Genomic DNA, 14,459 nt, shown 5'->3' on the forward strand with positions numbered 1-14,459 from the left:
AATAACGAAAGTTGTTTATTTTGTGTGTCCTGAAGAATTAGTCATTGGAATGTTGGGTAATTTTCTATAATGATGGCAATCTCAAGAATACTTTATCAAATATGAAAACGAGACCGTGATATGAAAATCTGCAGACAGTTTTATTAAATTGACAAATTTTCATCTGTACAGCAAAAAGAAAATGCACAATGTTAAATCTGTTACATCTCATTATTACATGGCATGATCTGAAACGAAAAATAAACAGCACATCCAGAACTTTGCACACTGAAATAAAATGACAAAATCGGTTATCTTTTCATCAATCTGATTCAAGAAAGTCTCACTTCAAGCAGACAGACAAGGGACAAGTACTGTAACTTCAGCAAAGCTCAGAGCCTGGGAGTTGGTTTGGGCAACAAAGAAGCATTTAAATCTTCTGCTTTGGAACCATACGTGCAGGCGGGCCCGATGCTAGGCAGCTTTGCAAAACCGACCCCAGCACCCCCTACCTAGTACCGACATTGTGTGCTGGACTGATTAGCGTTGACACTCGCAGTCTCTTTGCCAGTCATAGAAGGGGAGGCCATGCCACAGCCAGTGTAAGAGTAGTAGGCTGCAGTCTCACTCAGGGAGGAGGGGGGGTTATAAGCCACACAATTATTAAGATTCAGTGTTGGGTGGCTCCCAAATTAACTGGATTGACAAATCCCATTTCTTCCACAGTACCCAAACACAGTAGATCATTTCTCACAAAGGCATTAACATCACTGAAAGAAAATAAACTGTGAAACCTGTAATTCCCCACAGTGTACCCACACATTTATTTTTTTTTTTTATTTTTTTTTTAATATTTTTAAACCAAGCAACAGCCTTCCTTTACCACTGTGGTCCTGGAATACATCTTCAAATCACGAAAAGTTCAGGTTTCAGTGGTACTTTTTGAAAGTCAGAGGAACTCCAACTGCAAGAACTCCAACTGCAAGTACATAAAATGTAGATTCTGTTTGGATACTGGATGTCAACTGAAAGAAGAAAATCTTTTGCAGACAATATACCATTGTTACCACTTTGTATAAACAACTCAGGTAGGTATGAGAAACATCTGTGAATAACATTCATTGTTCTTGTACAATATTGAGTTGTTTTCATATGCATCTACAAAAAGAGCCAAACTAACCAACTATCCCAACACAATGCTGCATGATGACCAACGTACACCCTCATGCACACACTCAGACGCGCTCACACGCTCAATGTCCTCCATTCTGTAGACATAAATATGATCACGATCTGAACAGACCTGTCATACAAAGTTTGGGATAACATGGTTCTGGCTTGGATCTGTGGGTATGCCACATTCACAAAGGATCTCAGCCATGTACAAACATGTCACGTTCATTTAGTTGGTCTGAACAAACAGCAAGTCTCCAGAACCAGTCCTGGTGCAGAAGTTGCCCCTGTAGAGTTAATGATTAAGCTCACCTTAGTACCTAGAAAACAAATATATGCTGTTTATATATAATCAGTTGGTCTACAAGGGTACTGTCTAGTTATAGTCCGATGGGCTTTGCTGCAGCCCCATATTTCCTGGGTGCTGCTGCCTTTTGACCCAAGAGGGGCTTTTGTTCAGCAGTGTGGACATGGGTGTTGATTCAGTGTGGACGTGGGTGTTGAGTTATAGCCAGTTTGTTCAGATTTCTGTGAAAGGACTCCTACAGAAAAGCAAAGCACTCTAAAGGAAGGAGACAAGGATATACATCATGCCCTTGCAAAGTGTGGACACCCTGTGGCTTCTTTTAAAACCAAAATGTTGGTTGGTAGCTTCAAAATGTACAATCTCACCAGATCCCATAACCTAAACACATCCATCATATAAAATATCAAAATGTTTCTATATTCCTAGGATTCCCAACCAACACCCTTCACTTGGGTCATTTGAGCAGAAAAGACATCTAGTTAGTGGATAGTGTGAGTGAATCCACACACACGCAAGCACGCAACGAGGACATCATAAAAACTCAACCGATCATTAGTAAACAATAAATAAGGCTGCAACCAAACAATAAGTACACAATCAAAACAATGTGCAATGATTCAAATTAGAATGACAAATCTAAAACTAAATGTACACCAATGCACCGATCCATCTCAATCATTTTCAGGGGTTGTGTCTTCCTTCACTACAGAAAGTGAATTGGTCCTCGACATGGCTATGGAGGTGCGGCTGGGTCAGATACTCAGAGGAGACAAGAGGCCTCCCAAATGATCTCATAAACCCCAAGCCCCTTAGACTACCCTGACTAAGGTTCAGCAAATTCAGTGCCAATTGAAATTTTAATAAAGTGTACATATGAAATAACCAAAAAGGACAATTTGCAAAAAACAAAACAAAAAAAAAAACTATATCCAGTGATGTAAGGGGAGCCTTGGGTGTTTGTCATCAGAGTCTCCTGTGGTATTCAATTGGTAAGAAACACACCAAAAAATCCCCACAACCCCTCTGCCTCCGCCATTTCTATCCCTTTTAAACAAAAACAAAAAAGAACTTAAATCCAACACCAACATCACAAATCAAAAGCAGGTTCTTCTCCGTTGGGACAAAGAGGAGAAGGAAGCTCTGTGTAAGCTGTGCTGGTGGCCATGTAGGCGCCGGCCTAGTAACTGAACTGATGCAACTGCTGCCATCTGTCCTCACCAATAAAATACTTATTAACATACAATATCAGATTTGGCTGAAGGACAACCTGTGGGTTTCAAGCCAACTCGAGAAGGGTCCACAAAATGTTTGTCTGGGGATCAAACGGTCAAAAAGCAAGATTTCTTCAAAAAGAAAAAAGCTTCCTCTCTCGACAGGACGAAAGAATGACCGTAGTCGAAGTAACTTCAGTAGAAAGGCCAGGGCATTTGAATACTTATTCTTCAGTACTATGTGGGAGTGTGAATGGGGGGGTTCAAACATGGCACTGGCACTGCGGGGAAGTTGGTAGGGTGCTTGGGCGGCCAAGGAATAGGACCCCCAATGTGAACAAGAACCCTGGGGGTTCGGTAGAGGCATTTGGGCCAAACCAAGGGTGTTTGACAGGGGCTTGGGGCATCTTAGATGGGCCTTTGGAGAAAGAGTCTTATGAAGGTGGTCCGGTCCTCCTCTACCTGTCCTTCAGTTCCTGTGTGACCCGCTTGGTGATGCGTCCACATAGCAGTCCCACCAGGAAGAGCATGCACACGCCCACTGTGATCATCAGCAGGATGTAGTTCTTCGAAGGCGAGGTCATCACCTGCATGGCCAGGTCTGAAAAGCCTTCCGCTGGCGCCACCTGGTGGACAGAGACAAAATTAAATTCATACACAAACAAAATATCTGTAAAGTATGTCTGTGTGTGTGTGTGTTTATTCAAACCTTAGCGGCGTAGCTCCACATGTCAATGCGGTCCTGCAATCTCTTCTTACACTCCGGCTGCAGACGCACCCTCTTGTCCTGCAGAGCCTCCATCAGGCAGGACATCTCTAAAAACAGAGCAGGAGAGGGAAGGGTTAACTAACCCACTCTACAAGTCCTCCTTGTGGCCCAGACGTGTATTGCATCAACCAGAACTATGCAGGTGCACACCAGCTACTCAGCATGCTGCTGTCTCCAGTTAAAGAGTGCAAAATGAACCACACTCACATCTACTTTAGGTTACATAAAAAGACCCTTTCAAACCACCAGTCCACATCTAGATTTTCCCTTGTGACAGGGTTTGCCACAGTATGTAAATAGTTTTAGTCAATAGGAGCCTGAGGTGCATTTCATTTGGTTCACAGAGGGCACTTCTGTGACTGATACATTGGTTTCAGTGTGCAGAGGGTGAGATAAATCAAGTGCATCCAACTATTTGACAGTACTTCCGAGTTGTACTGTTTTCACTCACGTCGTCCTCTGCCAGGTGTGATGGCGGCACAGTGGTGCTTAAGGTCCAGTGCACAGGCTGTGTGGAGCACAGGGTCAACAAAGATGTCTGCCTTACTCTCCTTCAGCATGTTCAGAACCTCCTGCAGAGGGAGTGGGGTAGAGAGGGAGGAGGGTGGGGGGAGAGTAAGTGAGAGCGGTCACCACAACTTCAGCAGCTTAACAATGTTATGTTAGGATGGCAGCTGGACACTAGGCTGCGCTGCAGTCTTGAGGTTTTGCTAAATGTGTATGTGTGTACCTTTTTGCAGGTCTCATGTTTGATCTTGAGCAGGTTGACCTTCAGACACTCCTCCACCTGTCCAGTCTGCTCCTGAGCAGATGCTTCCTCCGCACACAGTCGATTGATCTGGGAGGGGGGTGGTGGTGGTGGTGGGGGGGGGGGGGGGATGATACAGAGTAGAGGCGGAGAGGCAGAATGGTAAGAACAGTGAAAGAGGGAGAAAAGAAAGCGATGAATAAAGGATCATGAACCCAGCCCGGGCAAGCCCAGCTTGCCTGGCTCATCAGAGGCAAGACAGGCCAAGGACACACCAAGGGCACTCAGTCCCTCCTGCAGCTTGTCACTCCACCTGAGGCTCTCATAATCTCAGCAGGACTCTAGCTGTAAATAACACAGGGCTGCTTTGTGCCGAGTTGGCTGGCTCTGTCCAGACCTAACCCCTATCCCAACCAACTGGTACCCTGCCAATAACTTCACCACACACACACACACACACACACACACACACACACACGGCTAAGGGCATGGTGTTCCCGTTCAGAATACATCATCTGACCATCTTAGCAGCCTGGTGGGCATGGTCTGAGGTGCCCACGGAAACCAATCACAACACTGTACACTCTCATTCACATGACACTAGCGGGAAATAAGAGACCAATAATTTTTTTTAAAGAGACTAGCTGACTTATAGAAATCTGTTTTGGTGTGCGGGTGTGCTCACTTCCTCAGTGCAGTGCATCTGAAGCTGTGGGTCCAGTCTGTAGTCCAGAGCAGACTCCTGAAGGATGACTCTGATCTGGTCCTCACAATCTGAGGACAGCCTCTGGACACACACAACCACAAATATGTTATTATATTGCTCGAAGGCAACAGATGAAATAACACATTTATAATGTACTGTATTGGCAGCATGGCCTAGGGCAAAATAACTTTTGTTCAGTTTCATAAACTCCGCTTTTCTACCCAACTGTATTGACTGAGAACATAAAAAAAAAAAAAAAAGATATTCCTATTGTCCGGTTGGCAGAGTGAACGACAGACCTGGTCAGCATATTTGAGTTTGAGGCAGGAGATAACCTGGCCCTCCAGCTCGCTGTCGTCGCTGGCTTTGTTCAGGATGCCCTGGCAGAATTTAGGGATGTCGGCCTTACAGGCCTTCCTCAGCACAGGGTTCAACCTGTAATCTAGGAGAGGATTACGGAGCAACACTCAGGTATCAGATATAGAAGGGTACATTATCGATGTGGTATTTGTGTAGCGTTGGCATTTGTGCATTGTGTATGTGTGCGTACTCTACCTGTGTTCTGTGTGATCTGTCTCTTGGTGATCGTCTGTTTACATTTGGGATCCATCAGCTCACTGTTCTTGTTCTGCTTCAGACACTGCAGCATGTTCTTGGCATCCGCCTCAGTACAGAACCGCTGACACCATCCAATCACAGAGGAGGGGTGGATAGACATTATGACAGGAAAGAACAACGAAGCATCAGTACGCAGCATGAGGGTGTGTCAGGGGGGAAAGGATATGCATGAACTGTCCTGACCTGTCCAATAAGACAGAGATAGAGACAGACAGACAGACAGACAGAAACCTAAAGCTTTGTGGGTAAGGCGTGTCTCACCTTTATCATCTGCTTGCAGACCCTCATGAGCTGGTAGTCCAACTCTGGGTCCATCATCTCCACCTCCTGCAGCTTGAAAACCTTCTGGTGACAGCGCTGAGACAACTGTTTCTTACTCTCCTTCAAACACTCAATCATCTAGAAGAACAGGAGAGAGGAGAGAGGAGAGAGATTTCATTGTGTTTCAGAAACCTTTTATATGTAGGGTGTCAGAGTGTGTGACGTTGGTGCGTGTCTTACCTGTGCGTTGCCAAAGGCCACGTTGGAGCAGAGTCTGCTGATGTCAGTCTTACAAGAGTCATAGAGGTCGGGCTCTAGCCTTATGTCCTCCGACTACAGCAAAAGTAGGAGGAACGGGGGAGAGAAGGGGGAAGAAAGAAGGAGTTTGAGGTGGAGAAGACGAGAAGAGAAAAAGAGAGGGAATAAGAGAGATGTGTGTTCAGTCCTAGGGGAGAGCGCATCGACAAGTGCAACCATGACACCTTACCTAACCACTCAGCTAATAAGGTGGGCCGGCGGGCCAGACCTTACTCTTACTGGTCAATATTGCGGTCAGACAGATCCATGGAGTCAATACCCAACATTGTTCACTGGTGATTAAAATAAGACCAGGCTTCTTCACAACTACTTAAGATGAGCTAAGCCCGTACATTCCCTTGAAACTGAGACTATCATGATGTAGGCGTGAAAGACCAGTTCTGACTGAGATAAATGGCACAGTTCTTGGAGTCTAAACACATAGAAAAACATTTGAAAGTCTCAAGGCTTTCAAATGGGAGCAATCCATCAGACTCTTGTTAATGTGAAAGTCACATATACAGTCTGATACGCTTGGCTGGCGACAGACAGCGGTGATGGGTCTGGCATTGTTATCAAGGTCGCACCATGACCTTATCCTTACAGACACTGGTTAAGAAACACCTTAGACCTGAATGTCCCAAACCTCACTCTAGCTCAGCATGGCTTCCCGCATACCATTAGGTATATCTAGTCCTCCTACACACACACACACAAACACACACCATCTCCAGCTCCTCCACCCTCAGTTGCTTGCGGCACTTGAGAGAGACGCGCTGCTCCTTGACATCCTGCAGGGTATCGTTCCTCACCGTGGAGCTCAGACAGATGACCACATCCACCCTGGGGGAGGGAGAGAGGGAGAGAGGGAGGGGGCAGAAAGAGAGTTAGAGAGAAAAGAAGGGTGGAGAAGAGAGATCGATGAAGGCAGTGGACAGTTTGAGAGAGCGAAGAAATTGGGAGATACATTGGGTGTGGAGATGAGAGATCGAGAGGGGGAGGGTAAAATTGGAAAAAGCGAGCAAAAGAGAGCGAAAGAGAGAAAATGGGAGAGAAGGGAATCAGAGAGGACAGATGAGAGGCAGAGCTTGGCGAGCTCTGCACACACGTGCTGATGACTCATGGCAGGCGCAGGCTGGCACCCGTTTTTCAGCAGCACAGAAATGATTCCAGAGAGAAGAGGCCCGATGAGTCAATCACCTCAGGGATGACGATAACATGGAGGAAAGGCCACCTAGATACAGCTTCACAAACACTGGGCCCATTGTACAGGGCCTGTCAATCAAACATTCACGCAGTCACAGGGACTCTGATATAAAAGATAATAGGTAATGGATGATAGAAAAAATAAATAAAAAATATTCAAAGATTTTGGGGACAAGTTAGCGACAGCCATGATTCAAAATACAAGGTTATGATTTCCTCTCGGGCAGGGGAGATTAAAAGAGTCACTTAAATATTCAGAAAAATATGCGGTGTGTCCTTGACGCAACAAAAACAACTCACTTCTTCTTTATGTTGGGACACAGTTTCAGCACATCCTCCTTGCAAGCCATCTTGAACTTGTAGGAGAAGCGGAAGTCCTTCATTTGGATCTGAGAGGGAATTTCGGGGGAGGAGGATAGAGGGAGGGACAGACATTAAGGGAGGGAGAGAGAGAAAAGGAAGTGAGTCTAGTTAGACCAGTGACTGGTTCAAGAAATTCAAAGCAATCTAAGTGTGTGTAAAGTCCAAGTGTAACTCATTCTCATAATCAAACACAGTTGATGAATCACCCTGCTGACTCCTGGAGAGCAGGGGTCATACACACACGCGTTGCCCAGGTTGACGGAAGCTCTACAGACTGACTAAGCGGTCAAGAGTGATTTGATTTCCGGAGATTAGATGCAAACTGATGGCTCAATTGATGTAATGTGAAGAGACAATTCTGGACCCGTGTGTGTTTGTGTGTGTGACCCCTTCTCTAGGCGTCAGCAGGCTGACTCACCAACTGGAAGTGGGTGACGCCCACGGTGCACTTGTCATTCATCTCCTTCTGGTGTTTGTTCTGCACCAGGCACTCCATCAGGTCCCCTGTGTCGATCTGGTTATCTGCTACATCCTGCCCAGGAAAGAGGGAGAGAGAGGGAGAGAGAGGGAGAGAGAGGGGGTCAGCCGGCACAAAGAGAAGTGTGTGGGTATGGAGAGAGTATGCATCGAGTGAGAAAGAGATAGAGATCGAGATGGAAACAGATTGTTGAGCATGGGTAGGAGAGAAAGCGTTGATAGAGACAAGGGGGAAAATCAAATATTAGTTTGAATAAATAGTCAGAGAGAACTAGACCAACCCTTGTTTATTTAAGAAGAGAGCTATTAAGACAGAACAGATGGTGAACACATGGCTGAGATCTGAGGCAATGTCATAGATTTCTTGGTAGATGATTGGTTGCTTACGTGGCAGTGGGACTGGATGACTGGTTCACAGGCACGGATCAGCAGGGCTTCAATCTGAATGTCCTGTCATCAAAGGTCAGATGTTAGAGGGACAGCCAAGATGTCAGACAGACAGGTCATCAGAGCTGCAGAGAACTTAACTCGGTTTCCCGTTATTGCCAAGGGTGTGTGTGCGTGTGTGTGTGTGTGTGTGTACCTCAGACTCCAGCTCAGTCAGGTTGCCAACCACATCTCTGCACTCTGAAACCAGGTCCTCTAGATGGTCCTGTAGACATTCCAACTCCTAGAACACACACAACCTTATATTATTATTATCAGTAAATGGATGACCAACAATTAATGACCTGGTAGATAATGTCTGTCTTGTGAGTGTGTGTGTGTGTGTGTGTGCCTCACCTGGCCCGTGTCAGTCTTCTCGCTGCACCATTTGCCCAGGTCAGTCATGCAACGTTTCTGCAGCTCAGGGTCCAGCTTCACATCCAGCGCCCTCTGGTGGAGGATTCTCTGCACCTCCACCTTACAGTCTCGCGATAGCTGGACATTTACACACACACACCCACACTGAGAGTCAGAAATCCCACCTATACTCACCCATGATACCCATATCACAAGTGATCAGTCAAGCAAACAACCTCTCACTCACATACACACACACCAGAAATCCCATCCAGTTACAAATCAAGTAATCAGTCATTCAAGAGCCATTTCAATTACCAACTCTCACACACACACACACACACGCAGACGGACAGACACACCAACACACATCAAATCACTCACGCAAGCAAACCCTCTGCCCCCAACAAACTCTCTCAACTACACCTGCATACCCAAACACAATTTATTTTTTGAGGCTGCCATAATCATGAAGAATCATAAGTCAGCCATTAGTGGCAGCGTAAAGCCATATCATCTCCATCACATTCTCTCAAATTTGTCAGTGAGGAGCGTTCTTGACCAATCTTTACCCAGTGTCTAATTGGCCTATCTACAGCTAAAATCACCCTTCACTGTCATTCTTTGCGATTTGGCTGACAAGCCCAATTCACAAGTATTTTTTTTGCAACCATAATTAAATTTCCCTTATGATTGACATCATTATCATCGTCATTATTATTATTATTATTATCACCCACCACCATTATTGATATCAGACTGGGCTGGCAACTTACTGAGTCCTCAGCACTGGGCTGTTCAATCCAAAACATCATATGGTTAACCTAGTATCTCTGACGCCAGCTAAAGCTGGCTGGGTAATGTGCTCATCATGTCATTGCAACAGAAAATGATGCGTACTGTGACAAATACAACATATGCTCATAAATGACTGTGCAACAGGCAGACCAACAAGGTTGGCCGTCAATGAAGTCTACAGGCAGACAGACAAGCTATCGCAGATTGGCAGGCTACTATTCATACCCGTCTGCCCTGTTCCTCAGTGCGGTAGGCGTGGCGGTAGAGACAGGAGAACACGGCGCCAGGGGGCATCATCTCGCTGGTCTCGTTCCAGCCGTGGGTGTGGCACAGGCGGGCGGCGTCACCCTGGCACTTCTTATACAGGATAGGGTCCAGCCTGCATGCCAGGCAGAGAAGAAGGCACACTCAGCGTTTATGTCCATAGCCTACCAGCCACCACCAAGGTCATTCAGAACACCTGACGTACTCCAACCTCCAGAGGGTTCACTCTGTAAACGCTGATCATCATCACGATCCCAGGCAGCGGCAGATGTACACTCGTCTGCCCTCACAACAAGCCCCCCACAGCCCCCACCCCACACAGTCACAATGCACAATTACAGTTAATCGCTGTTGAAGTCGACAATTAAAAAGCCCATTAGGCCTATTGAGCTGTGAACGAAGTGATGAGCTATAGGCTAAAGAGGCTACTTAGCAGGCTGTGCTTCTGACTGTGTGCACACACACACACACACACACACACACACACACACAGAGGTGTGCAAGTGTGTATGAGTGGACCTTTGTATGAGTACGTGTGCGTGTGTGTGCATGAGTGTGTGTGTGTATTGTGCCTAGAGTGCTGGGACAACATAATGAGATACTTCACTTAAAGTTGCCCTAGCATATTGACAGAGAGAACATGAGTCATACACTTCAGAATCAATGTTGTGGCAAATTCTAATTGTTACTGTGTCATGACTACAGCTTCTAAAAGATTCAGGACAGAAAAGGGGAGGTTCCTTAGAAGAGGAGGAAAACCACAGTAGAATCTTTTGGGGAGGTGGGGGGGGGGAGGCTTGGGATATGAGTTTGGGTCACAGTGAAACGGTCAGTGTTGGGAAGTGAAGGGGATGTGGGGTCAGGAGTGCCTCACTTCCAGTCTCGTGAGATGAAGTACTGCAGCTCCAGCAGGCGGTGCTCACACTCCTCCACCATCTTCTCTGTGTAGAGGTGCTCCATCAGACAGGACAGGATCCTGCACACACACACACACACACACACACACACAGAGGGAGCAGCAGATGCATCAACGTCACAAACAAAAATCAAGACAATGGACAATGAACACTTCATGGAGGCACTTGTTTTGAGAGTCATTACCCAATACTTTAAAGAAGCACGCATTCGCTCCCCCCCCCCTTCCTTTTTCATCTGTGATTGGCACAGTGCTCCCCACACCCGCCTGTTTTCCAGAGAGAGGGCTGAGCTCATTAAAAGCCAGTGTGTAAGCAGGGAGAGCGGTTTGGAGAGAGTTCACCAGGGTCCTTGCTGATGTGCAAATGCACACACGTGCACGTACACACATGGCTGAATTAAGCATCACTTTATTGGGAGTAATGTATTCATGGACGCAGGTTGTTTCAAAGAAGAGGAGAGAGAGAGGCAATGATTGGATATGCTTCACAGCATTAATGAGCAGCAGGGTGATAGAAACAGGAGGAGGAGAGGAGGAGGAAGAGAGCACTTTTTTTCCGGGAAGCAGTGGAAATATTCAATACTCGTCTCACATTACACAAAGAGGATAAATTATGAAGCCAGGTTGCAGTGTGCTTCCTAATGCCTCAAGACCCACATATTGGATGTCAAACAAACCCAATTGAGACAGCCATGGAAGGCATGTTTGAACTCGGCCGAAAGAGAGAGGGACTAGAGCGAGGGGAAAGTGCAGAGGAGCAGAGACAGCGCCGAGACACAACAGTCACAGAGCCTCCCATGATTATGCATGGGAGCTGGAACAAGCATATGGCTGGACATATGGCATCTCTTGGAACTCTGAGCATGTATGAGCGTGTGTGTGTGTGTATGCGTATCACTTGCACGGCATACAATGTCGTGTTTTCTTGTTGAGAGGGTGTGTCTGTATGTGTGTGGTATGGCAAGTGTGTGTGCACGCAGTGTTTGTGTGTGTATGATACTCACATGGGGTCTCCGTTGCGGATGTGTTTGCAGGCGGTCTGGATGACGGACTCGCAGGCCTCGTTGAGGGCACGGTCTATTCTGTAGTCCGCCCCCGGGTCAGCTGACTGGATCAGGGTCTGGAGCTGTGAGGGACACGGCTCCTGGGTTAGGACCTGTCAACATGTGTGTGTGTGTGTGTGTGTGTGTCGTGAGTGAGCGAGTTCTCACCGCGCTCTGACACAGGCCGTCCACAGTGCCCTTGTCTCCGCGGGCCACCTTCATGAGGCAGTGCAGGGTCCGTCCCTTCCGGTGCAGGCCCGAGCAGTGCGCCTCGATCTCCCCCCGGCAGTGCAGCACGATCTCCGGGCTCAGGGAGAAGTCCTCCATCAGCATCCTCCTGTAATCCAGCATCTCCCCCTGGCAGTCTCCACTCACCGTCCGTCCTGTGACACACACACACAGTATTAATCTGGGAGATTTATTTGGCTTTGGGGGCATTTTTCATACATGGAACATTGTGGCAAGAAGATGCAGCCCCCAGCCCCCAGCCCCCACCTCTGTGGACAGCAGACTCCAGGCAGAGCAGCAGGTAGGAGAGGCGAGCCTCGCGGGCGCGTGGCAGGTTGGTGTCCAGGTTACAGCGGTACTTCCTCAGGTCAGCCTTGCAGGCCTTGGCCAGGGAGTAGCTCACCTTGTAGTCCTGTGCTATCAGTTTCTGTCTGGTGGTCAAGGCGTCTCGACACTTGGGGAGGGGCAGTCAGAGAGTAGGAGAAAGAAAGGAAGAGAGAAAAATTATTTGGGGTTAGAATCTGACTTATCTTCACTCAGTGACACCAGTTATCAAGTATTCAAGTTATTCTTCATTCAATAAAAGGATACTAATTATCAAGTGAGGTAAATGGAGGGTGACGAACGCACTCAACCATACTGCAAAGTACAGCGGACTAGAACCAGTAACTATCGACCACACAGTCTTTCTGTGTAGTTGGCACGTACCTTTTCAGACATGCCCTCCTCAAACTTATGGTTGAAGAGACACTTGTAGACCTTGCCCTCCCCAGCTTGGGTCTGAAAACACAACAGAGAGAGCACTCAACACCCTGGATGACGCACCACATTCACATTTCAATATATGATTCATGTTGTTTGCCAGCAGCAACAATTAATTCCTTTTTCAACTGTGTGTGTGTGTGTGTGTGTGGTGGTAGTGCCGTGTGTGCCTTTCTGTAATCGAGTTTGCTTAAGGATCCAACAAATACACAAAAACACACACACACGCCCACACACACTCTCCCACTGTCGTACGTTTTCACAGAAGCGCTCGCGGTCTTCACGACAGGAGAAGTACAGGTATCGATCCAGGTGGAAGTCATCAGACGAGAGCTCGGCCACGCGCATGATGGACTTCTTACACTCGTCTCTGATTGGATGAGCCAGATCCTGTTGCTCCGCCTCTCTCACCAAGGCTTTCTCTAGGCAGGCAATGACCTCACCCTGGGAATGGATGTCCTGAGAGACAGACACACACACACACAGAGAGAGAGAGACAGAGAGAGACAGAGAGAGACAGAGAGAGAACACAGACAGGCAGATACATGCAGAGTGAGACAGACAGTAATGAATAGCAAGGAGAAGAGAAAGGAATTGTTTACATGTGCCTCGGGCTAGACCCAGAAACAGCTACTGCCCGTCAACCCACATCCGGGCCCAGAACACAGAAATAGAGAGGACCTCAAACAAACAAACAGTCTGTCAGTCACACAGGGCTCAGAGGGACAGGAAAGAGCAGCCACATTCTGTGCATCGTACGTTCAACTCTATGGCGATAACATCAACCTTACTCCTTTAGAAAACCCCATGGCTATCACTGTTGGCACTCAGCTCATATCCTACAAACAAGGCCTGTGTTAGGGCTAATTAAACTCTGGCTCCATTTAGTCATAACAATGGCAGCTCAGTGACACTACAGAGACGGACAACAAGAGAGAAAGACAAACAAAGAGAGAGACAGAAAAAGATACAAAGAGAGAGAAAAAGGCTATTCAAACCATGATCTCATTAATGGCCAGCTCGCTAATGCCAGGCAACCTCACTTTGGGTGCTGGGGGCCCTCATGGCTGAAAGACACGCACAAACAGACACATCGTGACTGCAGACTAGCTAGGCCTACAGGATGTGTCTCGGAGAGCTAGCTGACAAGAACAATTAGCCTAACTGGGACCGGGGGCCCACTCGGGCCAGTGCAGGTCAAGCCATTTCTAATTGAGCCTGGGGCCTGTAGTTTACTGCCAAACCCCTACGCTTCCAGCATGGCCTGCTTTCAGCAAACGGCAACATCACGTCATATTTCACTCAGTCTGAAAGCTGACCCCTGCAGCTTCTCCCAGCCAGCACCACTAAGGCCGTCCTGTAATCAATGGAATTTGTGCCCAGACATGGACAGAGGGGAGAGGCAGGACACAGACAGACACCAGTCTGTTCAAGGTGAACTCTGTCCCTCCTCCCTGCCCAAAACCCCCTCTAGCACCACATAACTCTTAACATGTCTTTTACACACGCCTTTCCTTACCCTGACTAACCCAGGTTTGGGATGCTGACAC

At 47.3% G+C, this 14,459-nt stretch overlaps 1 protein-coding gene across 2 annotated transcripts in view; it reads right to left on the reverse strand.

The window, feature by feature from the left end:
• Positions 1 to 1,719: 1,719 nt before the first annotated feature.
• glg1b (golgi glycoprotein 1b) overlaps positions 1,720 to 14,459 on the reverse strand; it is a 28,226-nt gene continuing 15,486 nt past the window's right edge. The window contains exons 5-27 of one of the 2 annotated variants that reach the window (XM_047041647.1): positions 13,165 to 13,368; positions 12,856 to 12,927; positions 12,415 to 12,601; positions 12,088 to 12,302; positions 11,881 to 12,002; positions 10,835 to 10,936; positions 9,922 to 10,075; positions 9,675 to 9,692; positions 8,899 to 9,036; positions 8,699 to 8,785; positions 8,503 to 8,565; positions 8,057 to 8,170; positions 7,576 to 7,664; positions 6,795 to 6,912; positions 6,013 to 6,105; positions 5,773 to 5,910; positions 5,449 to 5,572; positions 5,193 to 5,335; positions 4,873 to 4,974; positions 4,170 to 4,277; positions 3,891 to 4,011; positions 3,380 to 3,486; positions 1,720 to 3,296 (exon numbers count right to left, since the gene is read on the reverse strand). In XM_047041647.1, coding sequence (XP_046897603.1) covers positions 3,129 to 3,296; positions 3,380 to 3,486; positions 3,891 to 4,011; positions 4,170 to 4,277; positions 4,873 to 4,974; positions 5,193 to 5,335; positions 5,449 to 5,572; positions 5,773 to 5,910; positions 6,013 to 6,105; positions 6,795 to 6,912; positions 7,576 to 7,664; positions 8,057 to 8,170; positions 8,503 to 8,565; positions 8,699 to 8,785; positions 8,899 to 9,036; positions 9,675 to 9,692; positions 9,922 to 10,075; positions 10,835 to 10,936; positions 11,881 to 12,002; positions 12,088 to 12,302; positions 12,415 to 12,601; positions 12,856 to 12,927; positions 13,165 to 13,368 — 2,787 coding nt within the window. In that variant the 3' untranslated portion in view covers positions 1,720 to 3,128. The remainder of the gene's footprint in view (positions 3,297 to 3,379; positions 3,487 to 3,890; positions 4,012 to 4,169; positions 4,278 to 4,872; positions 4,975 to 5,192; positions 5,336 to 5,448; positions 5,573 to 5,772; positions 5,911 to 6,012; positions 6,106 to 6,794; positions 6,913 to 7,575; positions 7,665 to 8,056; positions 8,171 to 8,502; positions 8,566 to 8,698; positions 8,786 to 8,898; positions 9,037 to 9,674; positions 9,693 to 9,921; positions 10,076 to 10,834; positions 10,937 to 11,880; positions 12,003 to 12,087; positions 12,303 to 12,414; positions 12,602 to 12,855; positions 12,928 to 13,164; positions 13,369 to 14,459) is intronic. The other variant, XM_047041648.1, reaches the window with a different exon arrangement.

The sequence above is a fragment of the Hypomesus transpacificus genome, chromosome 19 (genome assembly GCF_021917145.1).
Source record: "Hypomesus transpacificus isolate Combined female chromosome 19, fHypTra1, whole genome shotgun sequence".
Lineage (NCBI taxonomy): Eukaryota > Metazoa > Chordata > Actinopteri > Osmeriformes > Osmeridae > Hypomesus > Hypomesus transpacificus.